The 15,308-nt window shown below is 34.8% G+C and overlaps 1 protein-coding gene across 1 annotated transcript; it reads right to left on the minus strand.

Annotated features, from left to right (window-relative positions):
* Nucleotides 1–1,330: 1,330 nt before the first annotated feature.
* Nucleotides 1,331–11,230, minus strand: SYT4 (synaptotagmin 4). The gene is made up of 4 exons (XM_020912581.2): nt 10,925–11,230; nt 7,188–7,999; nt 5,440–5,560; nt 1,331–3,980 (listed from the first exon to the last, which is right to left on the minus strand). Exons 1-4 carry the CDS (start codon nt 10,956–10,958, stop codon nt 3,673–3,675), a joined length of 1,275 nt encoding a protein of 424 aa, XP_020768240.2. The 5' UTR covers nt 10,959–11,230; the 3' UTR covers nt 1,331–3,672.
* Between the last annotated feature and the right edge of the window lie 4,078 nt (nt 11,231–15,308).

Raw genomic sequence — 15,308 nt, forward strand, 5'->3', positions numbered from 1 at the left:
TTTTAGAATCAGATTATCAACTTCTATTAAAAACCTGCTAAAATCTCAAAGAAATTCTCACCAACACTCAGCATGTTCAAACTCTTTGCTTTTAGACACTCTAATAAGGTGTGTTTGATATCACATTGTGGTTTTAATCAGCATTTCTCTAATGACTAATTCCACGGAAAATCTCCTCAGTGGCCCTGGCTGCTTTTGCTAAGTAGGCCTAAAATATATTTGAGCCCTTAGATGTAATCACCAACTAAGTCTTTTGACATATATGAGCACATTCAATATAATTAATGTGCTTTAGAACAAAAATATAATGGCAGGAAGTTTTGGTTACATTACATTTACAAAGCTGTTGATACAATTATGATAATATAGAACACCTCCATATAGACTAGTTCTGTTTAAAAAAAAAAAAAAAAAAAGGCTGATCCTCCTTGTGATTAATCCCATAGCTCCATTTACTTTAGCTGGTGTCTAAAGGAAGCATTGTATATGTCCTCAGGTTTTTTCCTACCTTTCTTTGGAAGAGATCAAGACTTCCATTTCAGTACCATTTTACTAAATAAACCTATCCAATGCAAAGATATAGGAAAAATTAAAAAGAAAATAAAAAATAGTAATAGAAAATGTGTGCTAAGTCACTTCAGTCATCTCCCACTCTGTGCGACCATATGGACTATAGCCACCCAGGCTCCTCTCTCCATGGGATTTTCCAGGCGAGAACACTGGAGTGGGTTGCTGTGCCCTCCTCCAGCGGATCTTCCAGACCCAGGGATCAAATCCAAGTCTCTTGTGTCTCCTGCATTAGCACGTGGGCTCTTTACCACCTGGGAAGTGGTAAAGAGCACCACTTGGGAAGCCCCAAAACAAAACAGGTAATGAAAGAGACTAAAGCGAGAGATAAAATCATAAAAAACAGTAAAAGAAAGATTAAATTTAAAAATTGTGATAGAAAATGATAAAAGGAACAAAATACATAAAGAAATAGTTAAAGAATGTGGGCATGAACAATTTTAAGAATCTAACAGAGCCAATTTATGAGGATTCCTGGAGGAGATTGGCCTGCCATAGAGAGAAGAATGAGGAATATGATGAAATCTTTGCACATACCATCCATGTGAACTTGAGTCAACTGCCAAAGCTCCTTTAGCTTCAGGTTTTGCTCCTGTAGATGGATAATGGTATCTGTCCTGAATGAATTTTATTAAGATTAACCAAAATACAGCAAGATATGTGGAGATCTTGGTGCCAAGTCATTATGTTCCTTAATCTGTGCCAGATGATCTGTTAGGGAAACTTGAGAACTTAGAAAGAAGAGAATCCACTGACAGAAAAGTTTGAGTTGAAATGCGTTGGGCAAAAGCAGCCATTTATTCATGTTTTATAAACATGATCTTACAAACATCATACAGAGCTGGCACAAAAGAACAGACACCATCTCATACACCATGCTTCCTTCCAAACCACTTCTATTAAGTTACAACATCAGAACAAATCAGTTACTAAGTTACACAGTTCTTCAAACATGGACCTCTCCCCACTAGAGTGGTTAGATTGGCTAATAAGACAAACAATTAATTTATATGTTTAATACAGTGCAGAATTTGTAACAGAATTCAAGATCACACTGATATTGTAATATCATATAAAACAGGATTTTCAGAAGATAATGCGATCACTGTGCCTCTGCCTACTTCAGTCCTGTTCTAGTTTTTCTTCTTTTTTTACTTAACAATAATTGCAAATAGTTTTACTTGACTTTTCACAATGAAAAACACTTTAAATTAAAAAAAAAAAACTATTTACAAATTAGTTATTGTCATCTTGTAATTATCTGCTGTTGGCTTTATTGTCCCTCCTCCAACGACCATACTTCTTTTGGTACCATCATTAACTTCTGGCAACTGTGAAGGATACTTAGGGTTTACTTTTTTTAATGTTTAAGGGCTTCAAAATATATTATATTTCTTGGCTCATGATACCAAATATAGAAACATAAAAAGGCCATATGATTTACCCAAACCATGTACTGACTACAGTTTATTTAACAGAAATGCTGAGTGGACCAAGATGCTAGGACGTGACTCTGTGATGGCATGAAAACAATGATTGGAGAATAGTCTCGTCTAATTCCAAAATCATCTTAAAGCTCAAAAGAGAGGTTGATTTCACTTTTTGTATACAGAGTGTAAAACATTTCCTACTTTCAGCATAATCATAAAAAGTATGTATATGTTGTTTGGAAAATGTATTGTCATAGATTTTACAAACACTGATATCAAACACATTCTCAAAAATTGCTGGAGCACTGACACAAAACCTGACTCAAAATGTAAAGTTTTCAGTAGACTTCATTTCTAACTTGCATATTTAAAATTCAACTGTACCTGAGTTTCACTTTTGCTTTTCTAAACACTCAAATACAGTGATATTACCTCAAGTAAATTCTCTCCAAGTAATCACAGAGCCCTGGCACTGGAAAGCAGTACAAGATACAAGTTTATAAACTGGTCCACAGACAAGAGCTCAAGACAAATTAGCCTAGAAAAGATGGTGAAACATACTCTACTGTGTTAATTTGGCAGCATAAATATGTTATGTATGAACATAGGTAAAGTATATTAGGCTTGCCATATGACTATTTTCTATAAATTGTTGGTTAAAGTAAAATTTTCTATCTAGCAATGACTGAAACTTTATGACTTTTTGTCTTCATTTCTTTTCAAATAATAACTTAGTCCTCTCTGGGAGAGAACAAGCAAATGAAGAGGTCACCCATGACCTCTCTATGTTCAAGGGATACACCTGGATGTACACTTATAAACTATACATATTTCCTCTAGGAAAATTGCATTTCTAACTGGATTTCTAGCTGAAGTTTATTTTTTCACTCATTAGCCAACTCAACAACTTCACAAAAATATATAGGGCTTTTTTAGGCCACATTGAGTCTTGTCACAAGCAGAGAATAATGCAAGGCCATGGGTCTTGTGTGAGACTATATTTTACATTTGACCCACATGTAATCACAGAGGGAGGAAATCATATTTTGGTTACAGTGTCCTCAACTCAGCCCTTTAATAAAATGATTTCTCATCTCATTTTGTTTACTGCTTTTTTTTTTCCCAACAAACCTAAGTTTACCTCTCTTATGATAAAGTTGTGTCAAATTATTACAAACCAAAGAACAATAATCATATACTTTTATAATCAGGAAAACTATATGTAAATGACATATCAATAATTAATAAAGCAATCTAGAACATTTGTTTAATATCTTTGGGTTTAAAGAAAAATTTATTTCTCCACTTGATGAACAATGGGTGAATTTTCATAAGAGAAAGCATGCTTTTTATTTCTAAATCCTAATAATCACATTGATTTTTAGTGATGCGTTCCAATGAGATTATCACCACATCCATAATTTGAGACTACAGAGCAGTATTCTTAGAATGCTCAAGTAACCTGCAGGGGAAATTGAATATCTTATGAAATTTATCCAGATTCTCTTAACAAAGAGGAAATGATCATGATACACATTTACAGTTACTTTCTGCTAATTCAATCCATTTCTAACAACAACAACAAAAAGTTTGCACTCACGTGTCAGGGGAAAAAAGGAAAATTTCTCCTTGACTAGTAAAAATCGTTAAGTTCCAATTCATCACAGCTCGGGTGCTAACCATCGCAGAGCGCGTGCCACTTGGCGATCTGCCTCCTGGGATAGTCACAGATCTCTTTCCAGTGCTCGCCACTGGCCCCGTCTGCTGCCGCTCCCAGGACCAACCTCCCAATCACCTCATTCCGGGATCCCCTTTCAGAATCCAAAACCAGAAATTCAACACTTATCTCTTCTAGACCCTCACAAGGAATGTCAAAGACAAAGAGTTCATTGAACACTGCATTGGGGGTGCATTTCTTCACATGCGTCTTCTTTTTAGAGATTCTCTTTTTGGCATGGTACAGGTTCACTTTGACATAGGGATCTGCAATGATACACAACAGATACATGGCAGAACGAGGCAGGAACTCTGATCTCAAGATAACGGTGTCCTTAGATATTACCGCATACCGACAAAATGTGATTATAATGAAAATGAGTCAGAATGAAGTGAAAATATGGATAAAGCGTGGCTTCTCTTTTGTCAACAAGTTGAAAATAAGTAAGAATGTAAAACATGAGAGATAACAGAGGATAGGAAAGAACTGTAATGGCAGGATGAAGTGATGACATAAAGGGGGAGGAAAGAGAATGTTCTAATAACACATTCTGATTACTGGTAACTCATTCCCGAGAAAGGACTAGAAGGAAAGAACATTACACAGCGTCTAACCTTACTGAGCTGTCTGACTTTGGGTAAGTCTCTCTACCTCTCTGCTTTCTCTTTTGAATGGGGCAATGGGAATTTAGAGTTCACAATGACAATGCCTTTTTCAGTTTTAATTTTTCTGTGGTCCTTTAATCACCCGATGTGCTCGTTTCCTGTTACCCTGTATTTATATTCCTTGTGTCACATGTATCCTGTGGATTTTAAGATAATGCTACTTTGTCACCTATTTACTTACATTATTTTGCCGTATTCTGGCTTCAAGAGTTCATTTTAGCTTCCTAACCTATATCTTTAAGATCATGTTTTCAGCTTCCATTACTTAATTATAAAATTATAACTGATAATAGCTCTAGGTGATATTGAATGAAATGTATATATTTCATTATATATATGAATGAATATATATATGAATGAATTTATATATATATGAATGAAATCTATACACATATATACACATATATATGAATGAAATCTATATACATATATACACATATATGTATATATCCAGTCTTCACAACCCCCTTCAAGGTAAGTACTATTATGTCCAGTTTGTATAGAGTTTAAGAAACATAACCAAGATTACTATGCTAAGAAACAGAAGGGTTAGGGTTTGAACTCAGATCATTTTAACCCATAGGTCACATGTTCTTTCTCATATAGCAAAATATTTGTGTGTGTGTGAAAGCTAGTCACAAAACTAAAAGCTAATTCTTAAAACAGACAATAGATACATAATGAATTGAAAGAAAGATAATAAAAATAATGGACGTGTAAGGGTAGGCAGGTTCATTTCAAATTCTAAAATTAAGAACTTTTCCTATAGCTTATTGTTTTCTTCTGCATTTATCACTGCTTCATGCTTCAACTTTATTCAATCAGACATCTATCACATACTAAGTTAGTCTTGTATTTTACAACTACTTAGTTTTCTTCTTTTTGTTAATGGCATTGGCTCACACTTGTTCCATAAAATGAGAAACAGAGGAACAATCACATCATTTGTAATTGTGAATAAAGGGTAAATACAAATCATAGGCCAGTGTTAGTTGTTAACTGTTTTCCCCAATATATAGCTCATTTTTCATTGAGCCTATGTTTTTCAAAGCATTCTTACCTGAAAGTCCAGACACATCAGATTTAGGCAGGTGCCGAGCTTTTAAAACCACCACAGTAAGAGTATTTGTGGTGGACTGATAGCAGAGAGAGATCAATAACTCACCCCGTCCTGAAGATTTCTAAACAAAAAGAGGTAAGATATAAAAATAGTTTTAGTATTCTTTAGTTTTGAAATATATACTTTTATCAACATTTAAAGTGGTATAATTTACACTTCCTTATTGTACTTTAATGTGCTAAAGAATCAGAGTAACTAAAAGTATGTATGCAGGGCCATCACCTCCTAAGAACAACTATCTGCCATCTTGTGGACTTTTTAGGTACTGCAGAATGTTAAAATTCATAATGAGTTAGCCACACTCATCACTAGAAACGTTTTTAACGGGGATATTTAGAATATAGCTTACAGAGAGGTATTTTTAGTTTTTGATTTTTCATTAACTCTCCACTTTAATTAAGTTATTAATGGTAATTAACATTATCTAATTATTTTGATAGATCTGTATATGGGAAACTGATTCATGTTCAGTTATTTATTTCAAATCCTTTAGAACAGACATTATTAAAATTTGAATTCAGAAAACCTGAAATTTAGTTTGACACCCACCATTCTCTTGGCCCAGAGGGCTGCTTGAGTTAGAACTTGTTTCCCCAACCCTACCCCAAATTCTCCTTTAATCCAAGGAATGAGCTAAATATTGGAGAGAATTGCTTTGTCTTTGAATAGTATCATAGAATTTATTTTTTACATAAGACTTACATCTGTTTTTACTTTAACATTAGATAAGATGACCAAAAAATCAAACTACAAGTTCTAACTGAAATAAACAAATAGTAACTCGGGGTTTGATTATAGCTAAGAATGATGGCTGACTAGAACTCCTAAAACTGCAATACACATTTATAAAAAAAGCTACTATGGGGTAACTGTGTGAATGAGCGCTCCAAGAAAAGGAGTAGGAAACAAATCTTTATTCCCACTGTGCTACTAAGCAGCCTGGTGTATCAAAATACTTAATAATTTTAGATACTGACTTTCATTAATTTGAACAGACAAAGGTGAGGATGTAGTCAAAACAAACTTTATGGTATTTTATAAAACTATGCCTTATAGACACCAGGTATTCTGAAACACCACAGCTGGAATCAAGTCAGTTCCATACTTAAGGGGAAAATACAATTAAATTTGATTAATTGATGTCTTATCATTTTCTAATAATTCTAGAACTACAAAAGTAGTATGACTACAAAGGCAGAGTAACTCCTGTTATACAATACAAAGGTGAATATAATTCAATATAATGATGTACCTCTTCCTCAAGAAGCAATTCTGTGAAAAGTCAATACAACTTCAAATACTCAGGATGAATTGACTTAATTTTTGATTTCAGTTATGCTAACATTGATACATATTTTTTACTTGTTATGAGTAAGAAATATTTGTCCATATTTTAGTGGCAGTCCTAGTCAAAATACTTGTGATAGAAATTCATAAAAGTTATAAAAATAATATTTAAATAAATCCATAAAGTGTCCCTATTTATTTTATATCATTGATATATTTTAAGCATTTCAGTAGTGCATTAAAGTTTCTTTCATCTATCTGTCTCCCTGATCCCATTTGATTATGATCAATAATAGTTAAACATGGCAAATATGATATGGACAAGACATTGTTTTAATAAAAATCCCCTTGATGCAGAAAAGATTATTTATAAATATGTTTAAAGACTAAAAATTAATTACCCTAACATTTCTCTTGGTAATCTCTCTGTTCATTAACATTTCTCCACCAGTTAATTCAATTCCTGCCAGAGGAATCAGGACTTCTCCAATGACATCATCTCTTGAAAACCTGTCAAAACTCAAGACTGTGAAGTGCAAGGCCAGTTCCTGGATCTGGGTGTAGGGTATTCCATAGAATGTGAAGGTCTCATCGAAAGCTGGGTCCAAAGTCTTTCTCAGGACTCTTGTTTTTACTTTATGCTTCTTCTCTGGAAGAATCATCATTTTGATGTATGGGTCAGAGGTCATTGACTGGTCATCCATGGCCGGCAAACCACGGGCTTCCTTAATATTGACCACAAACGCTTTCCTTTCAAAGTTGTACTCTAAGGAGAAGAAGAGGGTTCCCAGCTTCTCCTGTTTCTCATCTGAAGTAAGAGAAGTGCTGGACTTTAAGCTATCGGGGGAAACTACCTCTTTTCCCCCTTCTGAAGAGAGTTTTGGGGTCACGCTCTCCAGGTCAGGACTGCCAGCTTTGAGATTTGTTTTGGGAAAATTGCCATTTAGATCTCTCTTCTCAAGATCAAGATGCAATGAATTCTTTGGCACAGCTGATTTATTCTTTACTTCATTTTTCTCATCGGCTCCGAACTTCTTTTTGCTGTTCAGGCTTTCAGGGTAAATGTCAACTCCCTTTAGCACATGTACAAACTTATATGGAGGAGTCTTGCTAGGTTTGGATGACTTTCTCTGACAGCATATCCATGCAAACAGAGAGACTGTGAAGACCAGGCCAAACGCACTGAAGATCCCCACCACTGTGGGGATTTCATCTGAAAAATCAAATGACCAATAACATGCATTAAAGGAGCAGAGTTGGAAACACCCTATTTGAAAAGCCTCCCAAAGCTGACAATTGCTGTATGTTGCACAGATTGAATTGCCTTCCAACTGTTCTGGGTGAATTATGTACCAATTTCATATAACTTTCAGGAAAAAACACAGATGTGACACGTAGAGAATAAGTAGAAAATCCTTCCTTGTAGTAATTTTCACAAATAAAATGAGAGGATAAAACTTGGTTGAGGCTAAGGGTGGGGGAATACTAAATGATTGTGACCTACCTTTGTCTTCTCACAACATGAGACAAATAGAGTGAAACACATGAATCAGTACTAATTTCATAATATTTTCATCCATATTTTGAGGCTTTCTAGAAGCATCAATTCTTACTATGTAACTCTAAGTCACATTCTTCAAATGCTGAGAGAAATGATGGAACATTATCTGCAATTATCACAAACATGAATAATTTCTACCCAAATTACAATGAAAGAAAAGTACACATATTAGGGGAAAAAGAACAAAAAGGTGAACAACAGAATATTAATATTATACAGCTTGTAAGGCTACAAACTCATATACCTACCCCAAGTTCTTCAAATAAATACTGAATTATCCAAAGTAAAAATTAATTATCTAGATAGGATAAAACTCAAAGAATGGTTATAAATGAATCACCATTCCTTAAAATGTAATGAAAAGAAGGAGCAGAGATAATTTAGAGCTCAATTTTATCCATAACTGACTTTTTTTTCCTAGCACATTTTCACATGGCAAATGGGGATCAAATTGAAATTGGCATTCATTCCTTGAATGAGGGCACATTAATTGCTGACATTATGTAACATTGATTATTCATGAAGCCTATCATGTTCCATATGTAAGTATATTCTCCAACAAATGATTCATATCACTGTGTAAGTAAAGCAGTATTACTATATATGGATACAGTGAATTGAGTTAATGTTTAATAATGACCATAATACAACTAATGTAATAATAGCTGCTTCTGGCTCCATTTCATTCTATTTTTTAATCCCACGTAATGAATAATAAAGTTAAAAGTCCCAGTCAGGAAAAGGTTAAGGCTTGCTTAACTAATCCCTGGAAGAATAGTCTTTTGTTTTTCTGCTCCTCAATCCCTCAAACTTCTATTTCATAATCACAAAACCAAACTCAAATAATATAAAATTAGGAAATGACAACAGCAAAGATACCAAAGGAGATAAAACAGGAAACACATCAATGAAAAATATTCTGCAGTTTAATTATATCAATAAACTGAATTGTGTAGAGATGAAAAATATACTTTGAATTCACGAGATAGAAAAAGCAGTGGATGCTACAGAAAGAAAATGAGGTGAGAGCTAAAGATCATTAGCTAAACTTACTATCAGCTTTTCAGTTTTTCCTTCTGTTTAAGTTTCTGTGGGAAGAAAAAGCAAACATACAAACAAAACACTCCTGGACTTTCTAATCATCCAAGTCCAGGGAGCAAAAGCAAAGTCAGGAACTATTCTTTATTCTTTATTCAATGAAGAAAGAAAAAAATTTTTAAAAAGGAATAGTATTTTTTTTTCTAAATAGACGTATGGCCCATACCAGAACATATTTTTGACTAGCACAGCATCTGAAAATTCCTCAGTATTCAAATATTTCTGATTTTCAATCAGAAACTGGGAATACATATCATATTACAACAATATAAACTCAATCAGTCAAATGGACAGCTGTGAAAGAAATTCCTTCCTGAATATAATATGATATATTGTCTCATTTAATATTAATGTCAAATGGCAAAATATTTAGTATAATATACAAAGGTTCATCTGCTCCCTATGTATTCTCTAATAATAAGATCCTAAAGTTTTGAGAGCAAAGATCTTTCATTTCACTCAGTTTCATAGCAGACTTCTATAAATTTCCTGATATTTCTGAATGTATATAAAGCAAAACTCCAATCTCTTGCCTTTGGAATATAATGGAACCTAAAATAGCACTTTTCTATTTGAAAAAATACCTCTGATATTTTCTCTTTTTCTTTTTTCACTGAAACAGAGGAGGAGAGTAAGAGTGTTAAGCATAGATATAGGAAAAGGGAAACTGAACCGGAAAATGTAAGTCTTAAGTATAGTTTCCAGTAGTTTTTAGCTAACTGACCTGCAAATTTTCCCTTATCTCTCTGGCCTCTGGTTACCTGTGAAAAAGAGTGGGCTCAGCTAATTAATTTTGAATATCTATTTAACACTCGAATAGTAGGATTCTGTCTTTCACTAGTAGCATATTTCAAGAATACAAGAAAAACATAGCAGAGAAATTAATGCCTTATGGTACACTCTGCAATAAAACATACATTCTAAATGCCCGATAGTCAAGTTATTTTATGTTGAGATCAAACCCTTATGTAATCACAGAACCATTTGGCTTCCCCTAATTAGTTAAATACCGGTTTTCATGCAAATAAAAATCACCTACAGAACTAATGAAACCAACAAGCAAACAGATCTCTTTTCTTTACTTAGCACGTGCTGCAATTTACAGGGATACCTGGATGACTAGGAACTTCTTGGATGTAAAATCGCGCTAGCATAAAGCAATTTTATGGACAAAAATAGTCGAGAGAAACCACTGAGTTAAGTCACTATTGCCGTTTTACAATTCTCATGTTCCTTTCAGTTTACCTGGGGAATTTATAATCAACATCCCACGGAAACACACACACAGACACACACACACATAGATACACAGACACACACACACAGAGACACACAGACACAGACACACACAGACACACACACACAGACACAGACACACACACAGACACACACACACAGACACACACACACACACACACACACACACACCCCAGAGTATTTAGGGAACAATCGCAGTGCTAAGTTGAGTAACTTGCTTACCAAATTCTTCCCGGCTGGTAGAGATCGGAGCCATTTTTTGTTGCGTATTCTGTCCGAGGTGCTGAACGGAAACCCTCTGGCTTGGTTCACTTGTCTCGATCTGAAGGGACAGGGGCTTTTCCTCGAGCTGGAAACAACAGTGCGAAGCCCAGGGGACCTAAGCCGGGAGTGGGGAAGAGGCAGCGAGGGGAGGTTCGCTCGCCCTCACACTGATTTTCCAGCCCTGTTCCTGTTTTGGCTCGTTAGAGAAGCTTGTCTCCGAGACTCTAGACGTGGCTGAAACACGAATTGACGCAATCCTGACGCTACAGGGTTGAAATCAGCACCTCCCTCCTCTCTCCAAGCCACTCCTCTCCCCCTTCATTCTTTCTTCCTCCCTTCTCTCCTGGGATTTCAACACACATTCATCAATTAACTGTTGGACTACTGGAGATTAGTTTGCTGTTCTGTGGGGGCTCAGGACACGTAGAGATGAGTCCTGAAACTCATCAATGTCAATTCCTAATGTAAAAATCTGATCATCTCGATCAGTGAAAAACTATGTCTGTGTTATCACAATAATATAATTTACAGAAGCGATTTGGGGGAAGAGTAAGAAAAGAAATTTCTACATCAATGATCCCTTGTAAAATGAAAATCTATACTTTCTTGCTACTTAAATTTTTCTTTGATATAATACACCTATATTAGAAAATTTACTGCACATTGATTCATTTGAAATAAAATTTCCTATCATTATCACTTATTTTCTAATAAGTTATTAGTCTAAACATTTTGTTGATTCTGTTGCTCAGTCTTTCTCTCAGCTTTCTTCCTTTAATATTTGACTTTTGACCAGCTAAATTACTTTTGCATGTATTGAGATTGTTTTGGAAATGACATTTCTGGTTAAAATCCCTGACTTCTAACAGGTTTATTCAAAATAGTTACAAGAATAACATCACAATCTAAAAGGACGTCAATAATTATTGGTTATTTTCAAAGGAAAACATACTGCTTTTCTAACTACTGATATCCCCGGGGTTGAGGAACTGGAAAAATATGTTGTTAGATTCTGATTAATTTTAATCTGAAGAGCGTGCCTTTTTAAAGCAAATGTTAACAATTTTCCAAAGAAGAGAATTCAGGCTGTAACTTCAACTGTCAATTACTGCCCCATAGGGAATTCCTCTGCGCTGGAGCTCAGTGAGAAAATAGCATCCAGTGTGTTCTGGGATGGGGGAGGCGTGAGTATCGGGTGAGTCTCCGAAAGCTGCTGTCAAATGACAGGTTCCTGCGTACTGGCAAGCAGCTGGCTCTGGACGTCAGGACTGTGTCTGGGGAGAAATTGGCTCAGTCCTTTTGCATCATGGAAAATTTTATAAACCTAAGTCCCTCTCTTTTCCTTTTCTATTCACTCCCACATACTTGGCATTTTAACATTCTCCTAATGGATATTTTTCTTTACTTTTTATCATCTTCCTATGAAAACATACAAGCTAATTTACTCTGTTCAATTTTTCCATTATCAAAATCTGTGTTTTCAGGCCTTGTTGTTCCATTTTATTCAGATTATTTGCTTCCTTGATTTTGCATGCAGCTGGTGAGACTGTCCCTATGAATAAATATCCATTAGACAGATGAAAGAGTGAGTGGCATTTATTTGTGATACATTTATGGTATGAGGTTTATTAAAATATGTTTTCTACCTAAGTTATTAATAGCAAATGATTATACTCACTTGTAAACACAAGTACTTTATGTATGTGTTTGACACAAAATAATATCTCTGTAATTTTACCTTCAGGTGGTAAAATGCTATCATCTAAAACCTGTCTAGCTTGTTCAAACTCTCCTTAAACGACCCTAGAACTCTCTTTAAACAGAACCCTACCCTACCCTGGGTTGTCTCATTTCTGAGGACACATTGTGATAAAATTACATCTTGCCCAGAGCTAATGCTATTGTGAATGTAGTAACTCTTTCATTGTTTGCTTTAAAAGCACTGAAAATCAATGTTATTAACTAAATGTCAGACGTTTTCTTCATTTTTATTTGATAAGCAGCATATTAACCATTAAATAATCTCTTGAAACAAACTTCCAGCATCAGATGAGGAGTGGGAAGGAGTGGGAAGCTGACCCAATTTAGAGGAAACCCTGTAAATTTCTTGTGATTAAGATTCACACCCTACCACTATATTACATTGTTCTCTTTAGATCCAGCAAACAACTATTCAATTCTCTGACATAAACAATACCATTCTTGCAGCATTGATTTGAGAGGAGGGGTTGTTGCTAGGTAACCAGCTAATTGCTACCCAAACACACAGTCTCAAGTAAGTTCCTGCCCTGAGTAAGGCAAACCCATCTGTACAAGTGGCATTGCTTACCTCAGAGTGATTCTTGGACTGATGAAGTGCTTAAATGTTTACCCTATTTTATTTCTGATTACAAATATGTATATGAATATGTATATATCGGGCTTCCCAGGTGGTTCTAGTGGTAAAGAAGCTGCCTGCCAATGCAGGAGACCTAAGAGACATGGGTTTGGTCCCTGGGTCAGGAAGATCCCCTGGAGAAGGAAATAGCAACCCACTCCAGTGTTCTTGCCTGGAAAATCTCATGGACAGAGGAGCCTGGCAGGCTATAGTCCATAGGGTCACACAGAATCGGACATGACTAAAGCGATTTAGCATGCATGTATGTATACTTTGATAAGCAGTGAATAAAACATTTGAATTCAATTTGGGTTTAAGAAATCTAGTTGATTTTAAAGATAATTAAATGATTATAAGATTTTTGGTTCACTTTATTTACTTTTTTAATTTTAGTTTCATTTATAAACTTTGAGTGGTTTACTAGTTATATAATTGTCTATATTTTTTCAATTCCTTTCCTTAAAAATATTATTGGTAGATGTGTTTAGAAATCCCTGCTAAGCAAAAGAAAATTTCAAAATGTTGTGAAAATGTTTCAGTGATTGTCAGCATTCAGTAATTTTTCATAGTACTCAGATTAATAATACAAAGGCATTTTACTGGTCTGCAGGTAGAGTAAAATGAAGTAATTGATAATGGATAATTGTTTTAATGTTTCATATCATTCTGTTAAGAATGCTAGCTCTAATGTTAATAGGATAGGTTTGTATTCCAAGCACACCCAAGTTAAAATCTTACAAGACAAATGCTTTCCCAATTAGTGTTGCAAAAATTCCTTTACATAAATCATTTCTATATTTATTTTTCTTCAAACTCTTCAGAACTTACTATGTGCCAACTTAAACTGGTCTCTGATAGCTCATGATTGAAAAACTCTACCTTAAACCAAAAATAAAAGTTTATAAACTTTCTTCTTTTCTTTCTGTCAATGCATCCTTCTTAAAGACGTGATACCTCTTAAGTTTTACCTAAGTAGGGAATTTATGCTAGTAAAGATGATAGAAAAGAGAGTTGCCCTCATGATGCTTACAGACTATAGAAGAAATTGACAGCCCTTCATTTAGAACTGGGAAGAAACTTTTAAGATCATAATTCAATCTTATTTATTTTGCTTGATATTTTCTACAAAACTTGGTCAGCACTATTCCACAGTCATCACTCTTTATCCCTTTTATGCCATCTTTATTTATCCTCTTCTTCATAACTGCAGATTCAATATGATATACTCAGATTTGCATTCTTCCTTTTCCTATGAGCTGTCCACAACTTCTCTCTTATTTAAGAGTTTCATTTTTAACTATGAAGTTTCTGACAACAGCGCTTATGCATTCATATTAATTTAAAATTTTATACCACTATCTCTAATTAAATCCTTTAAGTCAGGTTGACATATCCTTGGTTACATGCCAACAACTCCCAAAAGAGATAAACCAAAAGGGCAGTCACTCAGTCATGTCCAACTCTTTGTGATCCCATGGACTTAGCCTACCAGGCTCCTCCAGCCATGGGATTCTCCAGGCAAGAAAACTGGAGTGGGTTGCCATTAATGCTCCCTCTAAATACTCCACAAGTTTTACATTTATTCATGATCTTCCTAGCATCAATGTTTTCATCTCCCTTGGCTTCATTTTGGTCAGCAAAGTAATGTCTTTGCTTTTTAATATGCTGTCTAGATTGGTCATAGCTTTTCTTCCAAGGAACAAGCATCTTTCAATTTCATGGCTGCAGTCACCATCTGCAGTGATTTTAGAGCCAAAGAAAATAAGGTTTGTCACTGTTTCCATTTTTTTGCAATCTATTTGCCATGAGGTGATGGGACCGGATACCATGATCTTCTTTTCTGGTTTTTTTTTTGTTTGTTTTTTTAATTTATTTTTTTAATTGAAGTATAATTGCTTTGCAGAATTTTGTTGTTTTCTGTCAAACCTCAACATAAATAAGCCATATATATATAAATATATCCCC

Source organism: Odocoileus virginianus, chromosome 22 (assembly GCF_023699985.2).
Source record: "Odocoileus virginianus isolate 20LAN1187 ecotype Illinois chromosome 22, Ovbor_1.2, whole genome shotgun sequence".
Classification (NCBI taxonomy): Eukaryota; Metazoa; Chordata; class Mammalia; order Artiodactyla; family Cervidae; genus Odocoileus; species Odocoileus virginianus.

Excerpts from the sequence above, each read along its gene's own strand:
- SYT4 (XM_020912581.2), bottom strand. The coding sequence starts at position 10,958 with ATGGCTCCGATCTCTACCAGCCGGGAAGAATTTG. Across the intron at positions 8,000-10,924 it reads TACCAGCCGGGAAGAATTTG|ATGAAATCCCCACAGTGGTG; the intron begins GTAAGCAAGTTA and ends TTGATTTTTCAG. Across the intron at positions 3,981-5,439 it reads TGATGTGTCTGGACTTTCAG|ATCCCTATGTCAAAGTGAAC; the intron begins GTAAGAATGCTT and ends GTATCATTGCAG.